This window comes from Alnus glutinosa, chromosome 3 (assembly GCF_958979055.1).
Source record: "Alnus glutinosa chromosome 3, dhAlnGlut1.1, whole genome shotgun sequence".
In the NCBI taxonomy this organism is placed as follows: Eukaryota; Viridiplantae; Streptophyta; class Magnoliopsida; order Fagales; family Betulaceae; genus Alnus; species Alnus glutinosa.
In genome coordinates, this window is record NC_084888.1 from 6,129,633 (window position 1) to 6,152,690 (window position 23,058).

Below are 23,058 nucleotides of genomic sequence, written 5' to 3' on the forward strand. Positions count from 1 at the left end.
GGACCCAAAACTAGTAACTAGGGTTCCAACTCTACTAATATATTTCTTTTTCTTTCTTTTTTTTCTTTTCTTTTTTTTGGTAGATAACTAAAATATATCTTATTTATACTAGAGTGGGAAATTTAGAATTGCATAAATGCTCTCCAAAATAATAAAGACAACATGGAAATAATACTCCCCATTAATTTCTTAAAAAAAAAAAAAAAAATACTCCCCATTACTCAAGCTATAGCAAAGATATCCCACATGCAGGTTGCGTAAAAGATGCTATACTCCATTTTTAAAATATCTGCAAGTTGTTCTCCTCTCTTCATAGATTCATACTATGTGTACATACAGATTGAGTCCATACAAATTTTCTCTTTTGACAAAATATTTGATAACTTCAATGTGCTTAGTTCAATCTTTGTAGACAATATTAATTGCCATTTTATTGTCACAACCCTATATCTCGCGCTATGCGCAGATTTTTGTCTTAAATTCTTCGTAAAAATATTAAGTTGCCGAAGTAACGTCCTCTAGAAATCAAATACGTCACACATAAAATTACATCTTAAAACACATTATAAATAGGAAAAAACAAAACTTTACTGAAAAACAACTATACTACTAAATTATAAAAAAAAAAAAAAAAAAAAAAAAAAAATTTCTTAAAATACAATCTAGTATAATTAAAAAAAACAAAAAACTTAAATAATTTTTTGAAAAATGCTATTTTTCCTTCTCCTGTTCATCTATTTTAAATTGAAGTTTTGCTGAAATATGGTTACCAAGAAGTTTTGCTCAATCTTTTTGCTGTTCTCTTTTGGCAAATCTTAAGGTGTAAAAGGATTAAAAGATTTCTCCCATGACAAAACCATAAAGCGATATGTTAAACCTCAAAAAAAGCAACATGTTTAACCCGTTTGACCTAACCCAACACGACATGTTTCAACTTGTATTTATTATATAAATATAATTTCATAAACAAATCAAGCAGGTCGGTTCATTTACTACCCAACCTTGTTTATGTCAAATCCTAACCCTTTAATGCTGTGTGTCGGGTTGCAAGCTGTGTAAAAATTATCGGCCCTAATGTTTATACATTTAGTTGAAAAACCAAAATGGAATTGCACAGGGAAAAACCAATTACCATACCATGTAAGAAACCCTCATACTTGCAAGTGAATCTACTCTGATAGATAAGAGACTACAATTTGAATTCCAGTACACCATGTTTCTAATCCATTCCCCTATATTCCTCAGGCTTCTGTTTTAAGTCAGCCTTGGTGTCAAAAACGCGGTTAAAAAAGGTCTAGAAGTGTGAAAAGTGCCTGTATTTTTTGTAGGTAATCATGAAGAATAGACAAAAAAAAAAAAAAAAAGGGCTTTCAAAAAACAAAACCACACGAACCAAAAGCACTTCAACGGCACCAAAGCTGTCTGGAGCCTCTACAGTGAGCAACATCCACCATCATATATATATGTCATTAACTTTTCCTTCAAAAATTTTCTCCACAATGACAATCTTTAAAGCCTTCATGCACTTCTCAAAGGTTGGGTTGATTTTTCATTGGTACACCAGAATAAAGGCCGTTTATATTGATAACCTCCACTGTAAAACCAAAACTGGCAAGACTTTGCCTTCACACTAAAAGCACTTGAATCTAATTCACATTCAGATGCTATCTAAAATTTGTATGCGGCTTCTTAGGGGAATAGAAGATGGAGCTTGGTGATTTGTCTGCTTCATGCCCAATACCATTAGTCACTAATCCAGATCCCAATTCATCATCACTGTCAATGTTATCTGGAGTAAATCTATTCTGGCATCCTCTGCGCTGCAGAAGAAAGACATTGAAGTAGTAGCTCACCAAATCTGCCCTGCTCTTTGTAGGAGAAAACTTGAAAATTTGATCCCAGAAACACTTCTGAAGAGATCGAGGATTTGACAACAATATAGCCTTAAATTTCTTTTCTTCTTCCCCTGTCCAAGAAACTCTAACTTCCTCACCCATCTTATTGAATTTCCATTGATAGAAAGCTCGGCCTAATTCCAGCTTCACTCTCAACCTTTTCTCAGCAATGTGAAACCTGGCACATTCAATAGAACCACGCACTTGGCAGCCACATGAATCTTGTCTTCCCTTACCAATGGGATCCCTTTCAATGAGATATCTATGCTCTACATTTTCCAATGGCCAAACCCGGGTCCCCAACCACTTAGGGTCACTTTCAGAAGCCACACCAGTCCATTCCGGCACATCAGCTTCAAAACGTGGCCCCCAAGGAATGCGGCTCGGTGGGTATTTGTCAAGTACTGAATCTGCTGTGGATGAATCAGTGGTTCCAAGCAACTGATTGTTGCCTTCATCTTTCATCCCTCCTGCAAAAGGAAATTTGTCCAAGTCACCTTGAGTGGCGGAGGATGACTCTGAACAAGCTCGTGCCTGAGACATCATTTTCTCATAAAGAAGATTCTTGTCACATCTTAATCTCTCTCTAAGATTGTAACTTGAGCCAAGTTGATCGTCATACATGCATGGATGCATCCTCTGAGTTTTCTAGAATAGAAAGATTTTTCCGATGGTAAGTAATAATTCAAAAAAAAAAAACACTACATTTTTTATTTAATGATGAGGAACCCCTCCAAGGCTAGGCCACTTCGTGTACCCACCCCTGTTAGAAAAACGAAAATATGATTGCAATTAACACTCAATTAAGAAAATTATGAGGATCTATTTCAGCAACATAGTTAACCTACATGCACTTGTTTACTCAAATCACCCGTAAAATCATCAGATAATTAACCAGTACAGCTTGTGTCCCTAGTAGACAGGCAATTTATAATTAAAATATTTACATATTCCCTTGAGCTATGACAATGCAAACTGGCACCAATGCATCTGCATCATACCATATTCGATCTGTCATCGCATCTCCAATGAATTTTAAATCCTTATTATAACACCATAATCCCACATTGGGAAAATGATTAGTTCACATATAGTGGATGAAATATAAATGAGCTCATGGGTAATAAGTCCTACATTAATTCCTTACCAGGTACAATTGAGCTTTATAAGGGATTTTAAAAAACTCCAAAAAACTTAACTAGTCCTTAGGTCATAACAAATGGTATCAGAGCAACCTAGTAATGTCATGTGATACTAGAGTACTGCATGACATAACCCTGACAAGGACATCAAGAATTTAAAAGGAGAAATTATGTAACACCCTAGTCCAACATTGAGAAGATAATTAGCCCACATAGGCTGGATGAATTATAAAGGAGCTTATGGGTGCTAAGTTCAACATTGTTTCCTTACTAGGTGAGGCTGAGGTTTAGAAGTGATTTTAGGTAGCTCTAATTGCAATTTGACTAGTCCTTTTAGAGTGATAGCGCAGATATGGCTAGCGTTTTCTCTAGGTTGTTACACTTTTTCTAGCATAATCAAAGAAAAATAAATAAAGGTCCTTATTAGTTAAAAATTAATTATTTCATTAACTATTGATACAGTAGTAAGTAGAGAGAAATAATCCCAAGGGGTTGGCTCAAGTGGTAAGAGTCTTGGTCTTGGTGTCATTTCCATCAAGGTCTAAGGTTCGAATCCCCTTAAGTGCAAACAATTTCTTGGGGCCAACCCACTAGCGAAGCCAGAGTATTACACAATCCGTGTTGATGGAGTGTTTTACACGGGTCAGAGGTTTACCCAACAAGAGTGGGTATAGGAAGTGACCATGCCTTGAAAGGGTTCATAGTCTTTAAAAAAAAATAAAAAAAATGAGAGAAATATGGGCTAAACTAACCATTACACAAATAAGAAGGCGAAAAGAAAAAGGAAACAAATTGATATAGCTAAAGATGACCAATGATGCGAAACTTCAAATTATATTCTCAAATAAATGCGTATCACTTGCTACACAATCAAAAATTCCAGCTATTACGCCATGAATCTAAGAACTGTGAATTATGCTAAAGTAGAGAGAGGGAGAGGGGGTATAAGTATTATGTATGATAATATAAAGGACCATGCAATTCAATAATGGTAAGACAAGTGGTGCAGATGGGCTGTTGTTCAAAGACTGATAAACGCTATGCAAGGGACTGATCATTTCAGTAATGTGGCAGAACTATTTCTGAAAAGTAATACATAAAACTCAGTGAACAGTGCATGAGTTCAATAAACAAGTAGACAACAATAAAAATTCTGAAAACAATCAATTATAAAAAAAGACCACATATTAGGTGACCAGACACAACAAGTCTAATAAACATTCTCTCTCTCTCTCTCTAGAAATGCAAGATGAAATTGAGTAGTTCCAAAACATGCAACTTCAATAAAACTTATAAAACATGGAATGTTAAAAAAAGAAAACATAATAAGTCAATCACACAGAAGAGACATAATATTTATCTGGTTCAACACAAAGGCATACGTCCACGGACCGACACGATTATAAAGAAATTCCAATAAAAAAAGAAATACAATGGTGGCAAAAATGCCTCAAACCCGTAGCACTAAATGCACCTAAAACTTCATTTGCGTGGATATCTATAAGCCCCAAAAGCTATCAAACTATACCCTAAAAGGGAGAGCTATCTTAGACCCAAGCCCTAATTGTAACACTCCGGCCCCATATTGAGAATATGAATAGCCCACATAGAATGGGTGGTTTATTTAGATATTTATGGGTGCTAAGTCTCACATTACTTACTTGCTATGTGAAATTGGGCTTTATAAGTAATTCTAAGGAAGCTTTATAGTGACTAGTCCCTTTGGGGTGACAACGTCAATGTGGCTACCGCTTTCCATAGGTCATTACACTAGTTGACCCTAAAACCTCACACGTGCAGAATATCTTTTAAGCCCAAAAGCTATCAAACTACTCCCTAATAGGGAGAACTATCTTAGATCGAAGCTCTGCTTGACCCGAATCTAAAGCCTCTATTTGGGCTAAAACCCCAAATTGGATCTAAATTCCCAAAGCCCCACTTAGCCTGAAACTCCACTTGGACTAAAGCCAATTCTCCAAATGGACAAAAATCCTCAATTGGATTGAAATCCCCAATTTAGGCTGAAGCCACCAAGCCCCAAGTACTAATACCTATACAAAGGGCTTCAACTACAATTCATCACTTTCTTCTTTCTAATTCGGAAGTACCATCCTTTCTTCCTAATTTATAGGAAGAATTTACTTCTTTACTACTCTACTATCCATGTGAGATTTATTGAATTTAAGACAATTTTCCATATATCTTCATAGTGACATGGATTCTATCAAATCTTCAATTTCTATCATGATAGCTCCACCTTGATTTGAATTCCACAGCTTGATAACAAAAAATTTCCTCAAGACAACTCCTGCAAAAAATCCTATACTAAAGCCTTTAAGTGCAATCACAAACTGCAAACACCAATTAAATACAAGTAATACTTGCATTTTCTACATAAGGAAGATGTAGAGATGATGTTTAAAATACCACTATATCGCATGCAACTTTGCATTCTCCTACAAAACTTTTACAACTCCATGTTATGAAAGGAGAGCATGTATCTTAAGACGCCAAAATTGAAATAGTTTTTTCCCATCAAATTTCTCTACATCAGATTTCCTAGATGAAATAATAGGTGTTATCACAATATCTTAATCGAAGCAAAATAACTGCATTGCCAAATAAATCTAAAAGCTATTCAAACAATCGACCGCTTGATCATACAACCTGAAAGCAAAACTGAAATAGCGCTAAATCTAAATGAAGAACCAAAACCCTATGTCCAATTTATTGTGCCAACAGAAGCTCTGATACCAGTTTATTATGAGAAATTAACATTGTACGTGCCAAACAAGTAGAAAAGAGAAAACATAATAAATCAATCATAAACAAAAGACACAACACTTATGTAATTCGGCACAATAGACTACGCCCATGGATGAAGACAATCAAGGAAAAATTTCACTGACCAAAAATGGAGTGCAATGGTGCACACTCAAACCTTAAACCTCCCCAATACACCAAAGGCTCGCTCATGCAGGGATTTTTCAGCCTTACAAACTCCAGACTACTCTGCAAATGGACCAACTCCCCAAATAGGCAGAAAGCCTCACTTGGTCCAAAACCCTCAATTGGCCAAAAGACCCAAATGGACCAAAGTCCCCAAACAGGATGAAGTCTCATTTGGATCGAAGTCTCTATTTAGATAAAACCCCCAATTGAACGGAAGTCCTAAATTGGACTAAAGTACCCAAATGGGTTGAAGCCCCTCTTTCAACAGAAGCCTCTGTTTAGGTTGAAGCTACCAAAGCTTTAGTAATAATACTTGTATATAGGACTTGAATTATAATTCATTATCCTCTCCTTACCAACATGGGGTTCACAGAGACAATTTACAAAATGGTAAAATGTGAGCCACTGAACAATTATGCTTCTGCTAAAACCAAACAAGATCAACAATATAACTTTTACATGAAGATGATATAGAAATATGATATGTTTTTTCTGAGTAAACCAAGAAAAAATTGTACACCCGATAATCCAAATACAATGGCATGGTCCTAAACAGAACAGAACGCAGTGACTTGTGTAACATACCCTTACATAATAGCAGCAAGGGTTAAAGGCAAGAAAACCTAATTATAAGAAAATTCCAAAACGTCAAATGTTTGGGCTACAAAGTTAGAAGGCCAAATGTGTTGTACATACACTGCCATCCAACAAGATGAGTGATGGAGACCTTGGCTGTGTTGGTGATACCACAGTGACAAACAAAGTCTGATGTGCATAATAAATTATCTTGAATTCACTATAATTAATGGAAAAAATGCAAGACTGACATAAATGACATGTAAATGCCTCACAATACGTGGATATACATACATGATAGGGGTACACACACACAAATATCTTCCAGGGTGTTCTAGCATATATACCTGCCATTGCTCGGCAGTTGAATCAAGTTGTCTTTTTAGAAAGATGGCCTCCCGAGCCAACAGAACCTGCTTCCACATCTCCTCCTTCCCATGAGACTTCCACTTGGACCATTCTGGTAAAGAACCAACTGCAGGATCACAAGGATTCATAGCCACCCTGGTAACCCAGTTCCACATTCCACTAAGAGACTCCCGCTTCCTCTTACCACAAAAACGCTCCTCTTCAATATTGGCTGGATCCAAAATCACTACATCTTCATCATCACATTTCTTGCCATCATCCAACTCCGCTGCCGCACTCTTTACCTCATCATATTCATACAATTTTCCATTTGAGCTCTCACTCGAATCCAAACACGCCTTTTTCTCATCACCAACAACACCATTCAAATCCCCATCCAACGCCGTCATCTCTCCTTCTCTTTCATTGCACAATCTTATAATATCACAAATTTTGTCTACCGAATCCAAACCCGACAATCCCTCATCACCAACACTCTTTTGGCCGCCATCCGATTCTACCTCCTCAGACGCTAATTCCAAACGCTGGTACTCCTCTTCCTTCTTCTTCTGATTAGGAACCTTTGCTAAAAGAGCTTTAAGCTCAGCCTGCAAGTCCATTAAATAACCAACAAAATCCACACCGCAGTTACTCAAACCGCATTCAGGGCCATCATTCTCAACAACCCTCTTCAACCATCTCTCTAAGATATTCAAATACTTGACGTAAACCAATTTCACCGGCGAAGCGAGATTCGAACTCAACAACCCGGACTCCTTGGCCACAGAATTCCACAACCCGTTCTCCGAAACGGCTTGGTACCCACCCTTCTGTCTCACAACAAAGAAAAGCTTAAGCAAGTCCAAGCGTTGCCCATCTCCAAGCATTGGCGGTAGAGGCCGAAAAGGCTCTTGTGCGCAGATCTCCTCACCGAAACCACGAAGAAGCTCTTCGAACTCGAATCGGAGCTTATCGGGTACTCCTTTGCCTTCGACGAGAGCTTCCGAGGCCTTAGCGGACCCTTTCGAAGCCGTTTCGAGATCGACCAAGAAGCCTTCCGGCTTGAGCTTCTTCTGTGGGGTTTTCGCGCAATCTAAAGCAGACCCATCATCAGCAAGCATCGACCACCCTGCCATTGATTTCGAATTCAAACCCTAAAAGCCAAATCACTCTCTTTTCAATCTTTACTGTCTTAAAAACAATAAACTAAAGAAAAAAAGTAGAAAAAGAATCACAGAGAATTGAAAAAATAGTTTGGAATGAAAGACACAGAAATGATAGATGAAGAAGAACGAGAGAAGATACCGATTATCCATCTGGGTCATGCTTGGAATTCAATATTTTGGCGGGAAAAGATCGATTCAAGCGCTTTGAAGCTACTAGCTAGTTTGGAACCCGCGCTTTCAGTTTCTCTTAATTGCAGATATTTGTGCGTGTGGACATAGAGGAGGGCTAAAATTCAAGTTTTGAACAGATGCAGACCCTCGTCTTCAAAATCCCAAAAAATAAGTCCATTGGAGTAAAAGAGAAAAACGTACCAGTAATGTTTTGTCCAGAGTGGCTGGTGGCCTGTGGAGTGTGGGGTTCCCAGCTCAGTGACCCTCGGCTTTCCTCCCCTTTGCCTACACAAAATCTCTTTTCTTTTGTATATTATTCCTAAACCCCCTTCTCCCTTTGGTTTGTTTTTTTTTTTTTAAAGTGCCTCTCTACTCTCTCTAGGGCCTCGGGGAGATTTCACTAAAATACCATAAAAAAGGATGGGATATTAGGGTTCTCAAAAAAGGTCACCAAGCATTCTATTTATAGAGGCATGGTCCTGTTGCCTTGGTTAATAATTAACTAGGTGGTTGAGTTTAGGGCTACTAGGGTGAAGGGCTTTTGTGGAAAGTAAAAAAAAAAAAAAATTATATTTGTAATGCTTAGTTGTCCCTGCCTCAATGGGAAGCTCAATACTCAATAGAATAAAAAAGAAAATTTAAATCTAGTGACCCTGCTAATTATCTCATCTCAAGATCTTGTAATAAACTCTTTAGGTTTTTAGGCAAAAACAGAAAGACATTTTACTTCTCTCTTTTGTTTTTTTCTTTCTTTCTTTTTTTAATAAAAAATATTAACAAATGGTGATATGAAATACTGCAAGTCGCCTGTGGGCCCATTAGAGCCCACTGAGACCCACTAGCCTTCAGACCTAAGGAGGTCAGACAACCCACAGGAAGGGCCGAGTGTCCCCTTGGTATGGATCTCATGGAGGGTTCGCCGAGGGACAGCACTTCGGCCGACGATCCCCCCAAGAGTCCTATAAACTGATGGACCGCTCACCATCTATCGCTTAAACATGGTAAGAAAGCAATAACGGGAAAATCATCCCCTCATTAATAAACTTGCCTATTTAGGTAAAAGACTCTAAAAAGAAGGATATTCATGGGAATATGTTGCATTCCATGTACGGATCCCCTACATCTGGCGTTTACCATATCAAGCCTACTTGCCTTACCTGTGGAAGTCCTATAAAGAGGGTTGCAAACCCTAGTATGAGGGAAGCACAAAATTCCCCCTTGTTTCTCTTATAGCCTCTTACCTTCCCAATAACTACCCTATTTATTAATCATAGGAGTGTCCACTGTCGGTATACCCCAGCGGGTCACCCGTATTTATTTTTGCAAGTATTCTTGGGAAGATTACCCGGTGTGGTCAACTGTATCAACAAAATACAGTATCTATTGATCATTGCTCGAGCATTGATCGATCAGTCCTCAAAGGGTAATTGATCGATCTTGAGGCAGATTGCTAAAAAATGAGTTTTAATGACTAGGGTTAGGGCCTTAACCTAGTGGACCGGATTAATGATAGGATATCTCATAGACGAAGGAATTGGAGTGTTCAAATGAGAGTTTGAGAAGGAATATTACGACCAAACTGAGTAAACTCATGTGAAACTACACACAAATATTTCGAGCATACCTATTTTTTTTTATTATTGTTTATATCAAATGTGCATATTTTATATAGTTATGGAATGCTTAGTGAATTAGTGTTGTGAACCATGAGTTTCTAATTAAAGCTAATTTTTTTTTAAGGGTTAAATACAATTCACCCGCCCCCCCCCCCCCCCCCCCCCCCCCAAAGTTGTACCCCTTTTTAATATTGTCTCAAATCTTTAAAAATTTGCAATGTGCTCCGACAAAGTTTTTCAATTTGTCAATGTGACCAGTTCGTTAGTCTTTTTTGTCTGCTCTGACAGAAAAGGCATCACGTGCGTAGCACTTAATTTTTTAAGGTTTAGCTTCTCCATATCATCCTCACCTAGATGGGATCAATTACCGAATTGACCTTAAAAAAATTCAAGCATGTTTTAAACAATTTAAAGACAAGGATCATCTGCTAGTTTGTCTTCTCATTATTACCGGATGTAAACAGGGTAAATCCAAATTGAATATCCCAACCCCATTGCGATGGACAACGAATAGAACGGGACAAAGTTTAACTATACAAAGTTCTTAATTGATTGTGATTGAAATTTTGCAAGCTTTGAAAATGTTCAAAAAATCTAAAACCCAAACCTAATTACACACAGACAAATTCAAAAGAAGAACAATCTTAATCTGGTACTAGCTAGGCCACCACTCAACTACAGTTAGCCATGGATCGTCACGTTTAGCAGCAACTTCGTCAACCGTGGTTGTCCCTCCTGTGCTGTTGTTCTGACCACGTTCTTAGAGGAGAGCAAATCTGGCAGCGTTTTTGGCCGGCGAAGCTCCACTGCCATAGAAACAGGATTTAGTCCGTGAAACGACGACGATTTCTGGGTTAGTTTGCCCCTCTTGTTCTTATCCTCCAGTCCTCTTTGGTGACTCTTCAAAGTTGGCATCCTACATAAATAATATATACAAATGGACCAAATAGGAATTTTCTTGTTTTTGTTTTGTCCTTGTGTATATCCAGCTACCTCAAACGCCGATATCAAAAGAACCTGAGGCAAGCGAATCCGAGAGTTGGGGAAGAGCTTCAGCTCTCTGGTAATTGACAGCGAGGGTCAAATGGAGAAGAGCTTCAGCTATCAGCGGTTGATATGGTCTCTGGTGACTTCTATGTTGTTTGGTGGTCCTTCTGGTGGATAACTAGGTGTGGTGTTTGAAGTTTTTCAAGGTCAATTCGGTAATTGACCGCGTCTAGGTGAGAGCAAAATGAAGAAGCTAAACTTATGCACGTGATACCTTTTCCGTCAGAGCAAACGGAAAAGACTAACGGATTGGCCACATTGACAAATTGGGAAACTTTGTTTGGGCACATTGCAAATTTTAAACATTGGAGGCCGAATTGAAAAAGGGGTACAACTTTGGGGGGGTGAATTGTATTTAACCCTTTTTTAAAAAAAAAAGAAAAGAAATGAATGATTGTGTGACTCTCAATGCTACTCTTTCATGCATGGAAATGAAATAGTAATGTGCTTGTGTGACATGACCAGTTTTTATTTAATAATGAGAAACAAATTTGTGGCATGAGCATACTAGACTATAGAAACTAACCCTACGGCCTAATTATTGAATTCTTGTGTATGTGAGTTTCTACTCTAGATTTGAGAGTTACGGTGACTAATGCAACAACCCATGGATGAAGCTCACACTTGCGGCATCATTAGGTGGGTGCACAACCAGGATATCAACCCAATCGAGCAACTAGAGGGTGGTGGTTAGCTATTGTGCTTTATTGGGGTACCAGTATTGTACCATATGTCCCACAGGGCGCATAAACCTCACCATAAGAGGGTTATGGGTACAGATAGGCCTTAGTGGAGAGAGTTCTGACGTGTGTTGTAATTATATATATTGTATACTTTTGCATCAACATGGTTTTCTACCTTACCATATTGAGAGATATTGTTGCATGTATGATTTTAGTCTTATGTTTCAAAATTATAGGGTTCATTGCATAACTATGTGATCTACTCACTAAGTTGTAGACTTACTATTTCATTTTTTTCCCACTTGTAAACCAATCTGTTTTACAAAGAGCCAACACTAGGATTTAAGCAAGGATGATCTCAAGGTATATGTGATTGCTTGGCGTGATATTATCAACATCATATCCCTTGAGGACTTATTATGGAATCTCATAGACCACTCATGGTAATTTGTGCCTTCGGGTAAAGTTGCAAACTTAATGATTTAAGATAATTTTGATGTATTAAGATGTAGCTTAGATATACTGTGTGGTGGGGATAGACATTGTGTATGATTGTTATGTAACGTGATGGTTGCTTAGTAGATGCTCTGATTGCAATAATTAATGTTTATAATTACAAAAAATAAAAATAAATAAAAAGAATTTTCGCTGCTTTAATCTCGATTATGGTTTAGTGGTGACACTTCGAGATTAATTACTAATTAATTAATTTTGAGGGCGTTACATAGGGTGTGGTGTAGTGGAAGCGATCTCCACCCACCCCTCCCAAGGGAATAAAGGCAACCCCTTCAACAAGGGGTGAGGTGGAGGGTACCTCTAAGTTATTTTGGACTTAGAGAATAATGTAACACTTATTATGAATATGAGTCACTTTTTCCAATAATCTCTTCATTGGCAAATATTCATCTATTTAAAAATATCATAACCTCATGTATGTACCTTGAACCAACAGGTTAGGGAATGTCTCCTTTTTAGCATTGTGAAACATTTATCAAGTCTAAGCAATGCTTGAACTTATTAGTAGGAGTAGGCTTTGTCAACATGTCAATTGTATTATCAGAAGTGTGAACTTTCTTAAGTATCTTGTGAAACCTTACATCTATATACTTAGTTATTGCATGATACACCTAGTTTTTTGCCAAGTAAATGGCACTCTAACTATCACAATGTAACTGAATTCTATCTTGCTTTATACTAAGCTCCTTAATCAGCGCCTTTACCAATAGTGCTTCCTTAGCAGCTGCATTCACAGCCATGTATTCAACTTTAGTTATAAATAGTGTAAACATAATCCATAAAACCTCTCAAATACCTGAAATTCCACTCACTAACCATGTTAACTGCATGTGCCAAATTAGGTTTGGTACCAACCATTGCATACATCAAACAATCTTTCTACACTAGAATATGGTAACTCTAACATGTCTTCAATTGCTCGCAATCTTTGGGCATTGTTGTTAGCAGAATTGACAGTTGGATATGTGCTGGCCTAGTCTATTAAGGTAGCATATATTCTACCTTATTTAGCCTAACTATATATAGAATAGTATATTGTATATATGCATATTATTGATAGGCGTTTATTCTTACCTTACATAGTCCGATGTAATGGCTGATTTTCAGCCTTGTAATTAGCCCGATAGTTTCTATATAAAGTAAGCAACTCTCACAATGAGAGATATTCAGAACAAAACCATTTTTGACATGGCATCAGAGCCCCAAATTATTTTCGTGGTTTTTTCATAGCTTGGCCGAATCCTTGGTTTCTTGGTTTTTTGGTAGTTTTCGAGGGTAGCAGGAGTTTACATTGCTTGGTGGCTGTCAGCTGGAGTGTTTCTGGTTGTGAAGAATTCTTGGTGGTTGTTGGCAAGTCCTGTTCAGTCTTGGAGCGTTTCCGGTGAATCAGATTTTATACTTCCTGATTATATTTTCTACCGCGATTCTGGTTTAGGTGTGTGACTGTTGAATTTTTTTTCCTGCAACTCTCGTGGCTTGGGCTATCGTAATTCTGGTGTTGTTCGATTTTTTTTTTCCTGCAACTGTCGTTTTCTGGTTTGGTTGTCGGAATTTTTTTTTGCAACTGTCATGATTTGGGTTGTGGCAATTCTGGTGTTGTTGGATTTTTTTTTTCTACACTTGTCACATTCTGGTTTGGGTTTTTACAATTCTGGTGTTGTTGGGAAGTGTTGCTCGATCATCCTGTCCCAGTAAATGTTGTTATTTCTTTGTTTTGTCAATTTTTTTTTCTTTTTTTTTTTTGTGGTTATTATGTCAAGAAAAAATTCTATTATTCTCTTTTATGGCAAGAACTACGCCAGTTGGGAATTTTAGGAGAAAATTCTATTGTTCGCTTTTATGGTAAGAACTACGCCAGTTGAGAATTCCAGTTCAGGATGTTTGTGAAAGTGAAAGAGTTATAGGGTCATTTGGATGGGTCTTCTATGGCTCCAACTGATCCCAGGAACTTAGTTTATGGGAAGGCAGGGATGCCAAAATTGCTTCCTGGCTACTCAGCTCTATTGAACCTCATATGGTTAACAATCTTCATGGGTTCACTATTGTTAAGACTATGTGGAATTACCTTCCGCGAATTTATTACCAAGATAATTCTGCTCGAAAGTTTCAATTGGAGTTAGACATCGAAAACTATCGCCAAGGGAACCTCTCTATTGAGCAATTTTATTCCAATTTTATTAATTTATGGAGTGATTATTTTGGGTTGGTGCATTCTCAGGTTCCCAAATAAGCTTTAGCAGCGCCACAAGCAGTTCACTCTAAGGGCTAGCGGGATCAATTCTTGATGAAGCTCCAACCCGAGTTTGAAAGTGCACGAGCTGGGTTAATCAATCGCACACATGTTCCATCTTTGGAGATTTGCTTGGGTGAACTCTTGCGTGAAGAACAGTGTCTCAGCTCTCAGCTTGGCCTTGCTCTGAGATGATTAATGTGGCCTACTGCTCAAGGTAGAGGACGTTCTAGGTCTCTGCCACAGTATTATAGTTGCAAGGAAATTAGGCATATTGCAAAACATTGCAAGACGGAGGGTTATATCATTAAGGATTTTCGTGTACGCCCTCAGATCGATACACTCCTGCTTTTCATATTGTTGTTCAGTCCACTTTTATGCCTACATCTTCTGCTCAGCCTACTGTTTCGGGTTCTTCTAACATTACTCCTGACCAGGTTCAACAGATGATTATTTCCACCCTTTCTGCTCTTGGTCTCTAAGGTAATAAACATCTCCTTACTTCTCCTTGTTTAATTGACTATGCGGCTTCTAGTCACATGACTGGCAGCCCGGTAACTTTACATGATGTTTGTAAGTATGATGGTGAGCAACATATTCAGGCAGTACTCTTCCTATTACTGCGGTTGGAAATCTGGGGTCTTCCTTTACTAATGTTTTCGTGTCTCTTGATTTATCTAACAATCTCAATTCTGTTGGACAATTAGTAAAAGAAACTTGCTCTCTTCATTTTGATCGTTTTGGTTGTCGTGTGCAGGATCAAGCGTCAGGACAGGACATAGCGAAGGGGCCAAAAGTGGGATGTATTTTTCCTCTTCAGTCATTTTCCATTCCTCGTTCAATTTCTGTTGGTTGTTCTGCTATTGCTAATAATAATCGTCATTTTTGGCATAAGATATTGGTCATCCCAACTTTGTAATTTTGACACATCTTATGAAACATGGTTATTTGAGTAATACAAATGCATTTTTTTTCCTTGTCTTTTGATTGTGCCCCTTGTAAACTTGGAAAAAACAAATTTTTACATTTTCCTTTGCAAGGTAGTCGTGCTTCTACGTGTTTTGAAATTATTCATTCTGATGTTTGGGGTATGAGTCATGTTCTTTCTCATGCTCAATACATGTATTTTGTGACATTTATTAACGATTACAATTGTTTCACGTGGGTCTATTTTCTTCGTTCTGAAGTTGATGTGTTTTCAACCTTTTAAACTTTTGTTGCCTATGTAGAAACCCAATTTTCTACCTGTATTAAGATCTTACCATCTAACTCTGAAGGAGAATACATGTCTCATGCTTTTCAATATTTTCTTCACATAAGGGTTTTCTCTCTCAACGTTCGTGCCCTTACACCCCTCAACAGAATGGCATCGTCAAGTGTAAGTATAGACATCTTTTAGATGTTGTTCGTACATTGATGCTTGAATCTTATGTCCCTCCTAGGTTTTGGGAAAAAGCATTATCTACGACTATATATTTGATTAATCGTCTGCCTTCTCCTACCTTGCATCTTGATTCTTCATATTCTCGTGTGTTTGGTGTTCCTCCTGATTATAATTCTCTGCATGTTTTTGGTTGCATTTGTCTTGTTCACTTACCTCCCATTGAACGTCACAAGCTTGCTGCTCAATCTGTTCAGTGTACTTTTCTTGGCTATAGTAACTCTTAGTCCTGTGCAGATCGGCCCCGCCCACCGACCGTCACCGCGTTGACACCAAGCCGCCACCGACAACTAGCGGCCGGTAGGCGGTATAGAATTTAGCTACCGACGTCGGTTCGGTCGGTAGTTGAAATGGATTCTGGGAAGCCGGTTTTTGTACCGACCAAACTGACAATCTTATTTCTGAAAATAAAAATAAAAATTATTTAATAAAAACGACACCGTTATGCGTTTACAAAGAGTAAAACACACGCCTTCTTAGTTCAAAAGTTCTCATTGAATTGAATTAGAACTTTCCTCGCCGCATCTTATATATTCATCACTTAATGTTTGACACTTTGACTCGTCCATGACTCTTAAAAACTTTCTAGCATTTTACTTTTCTTTTCTTTTAATAATACATGAGCATTGAGCATCATATACAAGACTGACACCATTGTCTTTGGAGCTGTGCGACGTGGGCGACTCTGGACGCGTGCAAGTCTCAAAGAATTTTTACTTTCCACGCAATGTCAATCCCTCACGCAGTGTGTTAAATTGTCAATCTCAATTTTTCTTTTTCTTTTTTGGGTCATGAACTAACTATGAATTAACCATGACTTTGTGTTAAAAAGCTTAAAGCAGTACATCTTGTGATATTGTGTTAAAAGACTTAAATATTCTTAATTTATTGTTAACCCATGACTTTATGTTAAGTACGACATATTTTAACAGTAAATATTGTTAATCAATATTGATCTAATGATTTATTATTATTATTATTATTATTATTATTATTATTATTATTATTATTATTATTATTATTTAGCTTGTATTTTATATAGCTTATTTTAATGATTTTCTAGTGCATCATGTTTCCCTATGTACTTAACTGCGCTTTACATTTTTTAATGATATTTTTCTTACTTACAAAATAAAAATAAAAATAGTGTATCATGTTTGTTCACCTTAATAAAGAATACTATTAATTTTTAGTTGTTAATCAATTACAGATTGATTCACCTCTAGGCACACCTTCATTGGATAGTGTTTATTGTCATCTATCTTCTCCTCTGAACACTCCAGTGACTCCCATAGAGATTGATGACACTCCAGTGACTCCAATAGAGATTGAGGATGTAGAAACATCTGCTGCTGAATCTATGCCAGTTAGTGGTGATGGTCATGGTGGATGACCACCACTCCCTAGGAAAAAAAGAAATGTTTCAAACAAATCTGCAGCATGGGACCATTTCACTAGAGATAAAAGTATCCCTAATGATGATTCCGTGGCACATTGCAATTATTGTGGGACTCCCTATAAATGTCATCCAAAAATCAATGGCACCTCATCTATGTTGTATCATGTGAACTCATGTCAAAAGTACAAGAGCCTAAAATCTAAACATGATAGGTCTCAATCTAAGTTCACTTTTGGGGCCGGACATGGTGGTAGTGGTAACGACCTCATGATTGCCAAGTATTCTGAGAAGGTTATTAGGGAGACACTTTGTGAAATGATTATTATTGATGAAATGCCTTTCATGATCGTGGAGGGAAAGGGATTTCAGAAATTACTCAGGGTTCTTGAGCCTCGATTTAAGGTTCATTCTCAATATACAGTGATGAATGATTGTGTCAAACTGTATATGAAGGATAAAAACATTCTAAAAAACACGTTTTTTAAGACTGGTCAAAGGGTTTGCTTGACCACTGACACATGAACTTCAATTCAGAATAAGAATTATATGTGTATCACTGGACATTTAATTGATACTAATTAGAAATATCACAAAAGGATATTAGCATTTCGTCAAGTGACAGATCATAAGGGGCAAACAATTGCAAGGGAATTAGAAGAGTGTTTGGTTGAATGGGGTATTCATAGGATATTGACAATATCAGTTGACAATGCAAGTGCTAATGATACTGCAATTGATTAGTTTTAAAAAAGAACTATGGCCAATAAAGAAGTTGTTTGTCGTCATGAGTTTATTCATGTGAGGTGTTCTACATATATTTTTAATCTAATTGTGCATGAGGGTTTGAAAAATGTTGACGATTCAATCATAAATATCCGAAATATGGTGAAGTATGTGAAGTCCTCCCCCCAAAGATTGGCCCTCTTTAAGTCTTGTGCAGAAAGAAAAAACATTGAATGCAATGCTTCCTTGACACTTGATGTTCCCACTAGATGGAACTCTACTTATACCATGTTGGAGGTGGCGAAGAAACACCAAAGGGCATTTGAACTTATGATAGACGAAGATGGACATTTTTTAGACTATTTGTACGACGATGGTGCGGGAAAAAAAGGGTTAGGTTCTCCGACAGATGATGATTGGTATAATATTCGTCACTTTATTAAGTTCTTGCATGTGTTTTATGATGTCACAATGCAAATCTTTGGTTCCTTGCATTCAACTTCCAACTTATATTTCGACGTACGTTGTTCTATTTATTCATGTTTGACAGAATATTCTGAAAGTAGTGATCCATTGTTGAATACCATGGTGAACATAATGAAAGTGAAATATGATAAGTATTAGGGAGATGTTGAAAAGATTAACCTGTTGTTATTTGTGGCTAGTTTGCTTGATCCATGTTATAAGATGGCTGGTTTGAAATATTGGTTCCGGCTTAGTTTTGGTGCTGAGAAAGCGAAAAGAATTGACTCTCAACTGAAGTGGGTATTGGGTCGGTTATATGATCACTACGCATGTGGTTCTAAAAATGTTGGAAGTGGGTCTATATTATCAAATGATGAAGTGCGGAGTGGGACAACATTAGTTGGTAGTTCTAGGTCTAGAACTACTTTTTTTTACATAATTTTCATTCATTTCGGGCATCTCAAAATTTGATGCAATGTAAGACAGAAATAGAACAATATTTTTTGGAGGATGTTGAGACACCTAGTGAAACTTTTGATATTTTAATGTGGTGGAAGGTAAATTCAACAAAGTTTCCAATCCTCGATGAGATAGCGCGAGATGTATTGGCAATTCCAATTACCACGGTTGCTTCCGAGTCAGCATTTAGCACTGTGGGTCGTGTGATAGATCCTTATCGGAGTTTCTTGGCTCTAAAAACAGTTGAGACTCTTGTATGTACTCAAAATTGGTTAAGATCTTCTCCCATTAGTGCACACAAGTCATACTTGTCTAACGTTGAAGATGAAGAGAGCTACAAGCTTGATTCAGGTAATGGTAACAATATAAATTTCATATTTTGTTAACTGTTTTAATTATTCATTGATTTTATTAATTCTTTAAATAATTTATTGTGGTAGAAATAATGTCCAATTCCATCACATATGACGCGGATTAAGGCTTGGATGATGTACTTTGTCGAATGATGTCTTTTTTCAGGTAATGGTATTTTTTTATTTTTTATTTTTTCCATATTTTCATTTTACTTAATATTTAGTTTGTAGTATTTTTTGATTGATCACTATGCTTATGTTTTGATTTTTTTTATCATTGCAGGTATCAATTGAAAGGAATAGAATGTTGTTTAGTTTAATTTGAAAATTGAGGTGATAAAATCGAATGTTGCTATTTACTATTTAATATGGGTACTAAAGTATTTATTTTGTGTTTTGAGAAGTATGGATATTAAAATTAAGTTTAATTATTATATGGTATCTTTTGTTCTCTCTTGTTGAAAAGCTGAAAAGCTGGTTCTCTGTTTCTCTCTTGTTGTTGCCCACATCGTCACTGAAACTCATTCTTTCTCAATCTCTTGCCGAGTCGTGAGTCACTTTTAAGGGTAAACTAAACCAAAGTCTTTGTTCTTTTATGTCTTATTATTATTATTATTATTATTTAAAGTTTTATGCCTTATTTCTTAGTCAGAGACTTTGGGGCTTAAAAACACGGTTTTTGCACGTCTTAGTCTGACACCACGACACTCATTTAAAGCACAATGGTTTAAAAAAAGATTTAGGCCCGTTTGAAATCCCCTTTTTCCCTTCTCCCAAGTTCCCTCCTACATGTTGTACGAAGACTGTCCAACGCCCAGGCTTTTTGGCAGATGTCTTGTCTTTTGGTTTGAGCGTGTTGAACAAGCTTGCTTGTTCTTCTGTTTTTACTTCCCATTTTACCCCTGGTAGGATGAAAAATCATCTGCCTTTACCACCTGCAGTTTACAGTTTACAAGCTTGACCGAATGACCGTGGAGGTTTGTACTTTACAGTTTACAGTGTGTGCCTGCAGTCTTAGTTACACTGCCCTAGTTACACTTCCTTTCCCTCCATCTTCTGCTATAATGATTGCCTATGAAAACTAGTTGACAGCCTAGTAGCCTACTTAAAAATAAATCATAAAAATTCTTACTCCACTAATCCACTTGCTGCATAATGAGTCATGTTTTCGTATTGAAAAATATGATTAAAAATTCTTGCTCACCGTGAACCATCTTTGCCGTAGATCATGGCGTGGGCGTCAACTCAATCACTGGACGCGTGCAAGTCTTAAAGTATTTCCACTCTCCACGAGTTGTGCGCCGTGCAAGTCTTAAAGTAACTAAAACGGCTACAGAGATTTTACAAATGTAATTATACTTCCCATCTAATAAAAAGAAAAGAAAAAAAAAAAATCCAAGTTACACTTCCTTTCCCTCTTTCTTGTAGAACCAAAAGTGTCATCCTTCTTTTTTGAAAAGAAACTGGACTTTTATATATTCATTGAGGTAAAATCATTTCAGAGACTTCCTGTTAAGAACTCGGGCCACGTGTCAACCCAAACCTGGTTGAGAAATTGAGAACAAGCCATTCGGTCAATTAAGGACATAAGCAACTTGATTTCCTTGTCCACGCTCAAAACCCACCTCCTTGTAGCCAGCTTGCCACTTTCCAATTTCGATGCATCTTTCATCTTCTGACTTCTGCTACAATGAAGCTAAGGAAAGGCCTGTGGTCACCTAAGGAAGATGAGAAGCTTCTCAGGCATATTACTAAATATGGTTATGGGTGTTGGAGCTCTGTACCTAAGCAAGCTGGTAATTTTGTTTTCTTGTCCCTTAAACTAACAAGTCTTTTTGCATTGTTAAGAAGAAATGGTGAAATTCTAATGGTCCATTTCCATATGATAAATTGGTAGGTCTGTAAAGGTGTGGGAACACTGGGAAGAGCGGCAGATTGAGGTGGATCAACTACTTGTGGCCTGATTTGAAGAGAGAACCTTATTAACTAGCCATCTTCTTCTTATTCTTCTTCTTTCTTTTAATCTAATCTAGATGTATATGGGTTAAGATTCTACTTCATATTATATGAATGTCTGACCTCCCTCTAACTGATTACCGACCATTACCGTCACCGATTAACCGGTGACGATAACGGTCGAAATATGAGATATCGGAAAGAAGTCGGTGAAATTACCGACTTCACCGACAAAGTTGGGACGGTAGGAGGCAAACCCCCTATCGTCCCCGATTCCCCCGATACCCACCCCTAGTAACTCTCATAAAGGGTTTGTGTGTTATGATGCGGATGCTAACAAGCTTCGTATTTCTTACAAAGTGATTTTTATTTTTTAAATCAATATTTCTTTCCATCTCGTACTCATCCTGTTTCTTCCTCTATTTCGCTTCCTCCTTTTGATGATATGTCTAGTACTCCATCTCATTTTAAGCCAAGTATTGTGTATCAGCGACGGCGCCCACTGCCTCTTCCTTCCTCTGAACCACCACCTGATCCTGTCTTGAAGCGGTCTCTGTAAGGTTTGAAGCAAGCACTGCGAGCATGGTTTGAGAAGTTTCATACTACTCTACTGGATTTCACTTTTACTCAGAGTCAATATGACTCCTTTTTCTTCTTTCACAAGACTGCCCTTGGGATCGTTATACTTCTCATGTATGTCAATGATATTGTGATCACTGGATCTGATCTCTAGTTAATTGAGCAACTCCAACAAGGCCTCAAATCTTCGTTTCATATGAAAGATCTTGGTCCACTGCAGTATTTTCTTGGGCTTGAGGTTCAACATCGTCCGAATGACATGCACTTACATCAGCATAAGTATACCGAATAACTTCTTTCTTTAGCCAGCCTTCAAGACGATAATTCAGTTCTTACACCTATGAAGGTTAATTTGAAGCTGCATTAGGCGGGTGGTGATTCCTTATCTGATCCTTCGATGTATCGGCAGCTGGTAGGCAGTTTGAATTATTTGACCATTACTCGACCTGATATCTTGTTTGTTGTTCAGCAGGTCAGTTAATTTATGCAAGCTCCATGCTAGACACATTTGGCCTCTGTCCGTCGTCTTCTTTGATATCTCAAAGGGACATTTGGTTGCGGCTTGTTTTTCCTTCAGGGAATTCTTTATAGTTGGAGGGTTTTAGTGATGCCAACTGGGCTGGTTTGTGCGGATACTCGTCGTTCTGTTACGGGTTGGTGTATGTTTCTTGGCGATGCTGATAATACCAGTGCTATTCAGATTGCTGCCAATCCCCTTTTTCATGAGCGTCCCAAACATATTGAAGTGGATTGTCATTCCATTCGTGAAGCCTTTGCTTGCCAGAAGATTATTCTTCCACACATTTCAACTGAACACCAAACCGCTGATGCCTTCACCAAGGCTCTCTCTCGTCCTCGCCATCAGATCCTAATTGACAAATTGATGCTTCTTGATCGCCCAGCATCAATTTGAGGGGGGATGTTAGCAGAATTGACAGCTAGATATGTGCTAGCCTAGTCTATTAAGGCAGTATATATTCTACCTTATTTAGTCTAGTTATATATAGAAGAGTATATTGTATATAGGCATATAATTGATAGGCGTTTATTCTTACCTTACATAGTCCGATGTAATGGCTGATTTTCAACCTTGTAATTAGCTTGACGGTTTCTATATAAAGTAAGCAACTCTCACAAGGAAAGGTATTCAGAACAAAATCTTTTTTGACAATTGTCTGTCAACTAACTTGAAGGTCATTTGGACTCAAACTTCCTTCGTACCTAGGGAATAGTATACACTCATTAAGGGTATACAAACAGTTACGATTAGCGGTTATTGCCTTTAATCGCTAACCGCAATCGCCTCATGGGGTGATTAAATTTTTTGTAACCGCAACTGTT

The 23,058-nt window shown here is 37.5% G+C and overlaps 1 protein-coding gene across 4 annotated transcripts; it reads right to left on the reverse strand.

The window, feature by feature from the left end:
• Positions 1 to 1,109: 1,109 nt before the first annotated feature.
• LOC133864734 (AT-rich interactive domain-containing protein 1) lies at positions 1,110 to 8,666 on the reverse strand. 4 transcript variants are annotated; one of them, XM_062301145.1, is made up of 4 exons: positions 8,452 to 8,666; positions 8,219 to 8,325; positions 6,913 to 8,042; positions 1,110 to 2,543 (listed from the first exon to the last, which is right to left on the reverse strand). In XM_062301145.1, exons 3-4 carry the CDS (start codon positions 8,032 to 8,034, stop codon positions 1,665 to 1,667), a joined length of 2,001 nt encoding a protein of 666 aa, XP_062157129.1. In that variant the 5' UTR covers positions 8,035 to 8,042; positions 8,219 to 8,325; positions 8,452 to 8,666; the 3' UTR covers positions 1,110 to 1,664. The 4 variants fall into 4 exon arrangements, with proteins under 4 accessions (XP_062157129.1, XP_062157127.1, XP_062157128.1 ...); XM_062301143.1 differs by having other exon boundaries at positions 6,913 to 8,067; XM_062301144.1 differs by having other exon boundaries at positions 8,219 to 8,666.
• Positions 8,667 to 23,058: the final 14,392 nt, after the last annotated feature.

What these genes read in the sequence shown, in the direction of transcription:
- LOC133864734 (XM_062301143.1), bottom strand. Translation starts at nt 8,049, where the DNA reads ATGGCAGGGTGGTCGATGCTTGCTGATGATGGGTCTGCTTTAGATTGC. An exon ending in CAACTGCCGAGCAATGGCAG is followed by an intron (nt 2,544 to 6,912) that starts GTATATATGCTA and finishes TTTCTATTCTAG; the next exon opens with AAAACTCAGAGGATGCATCC.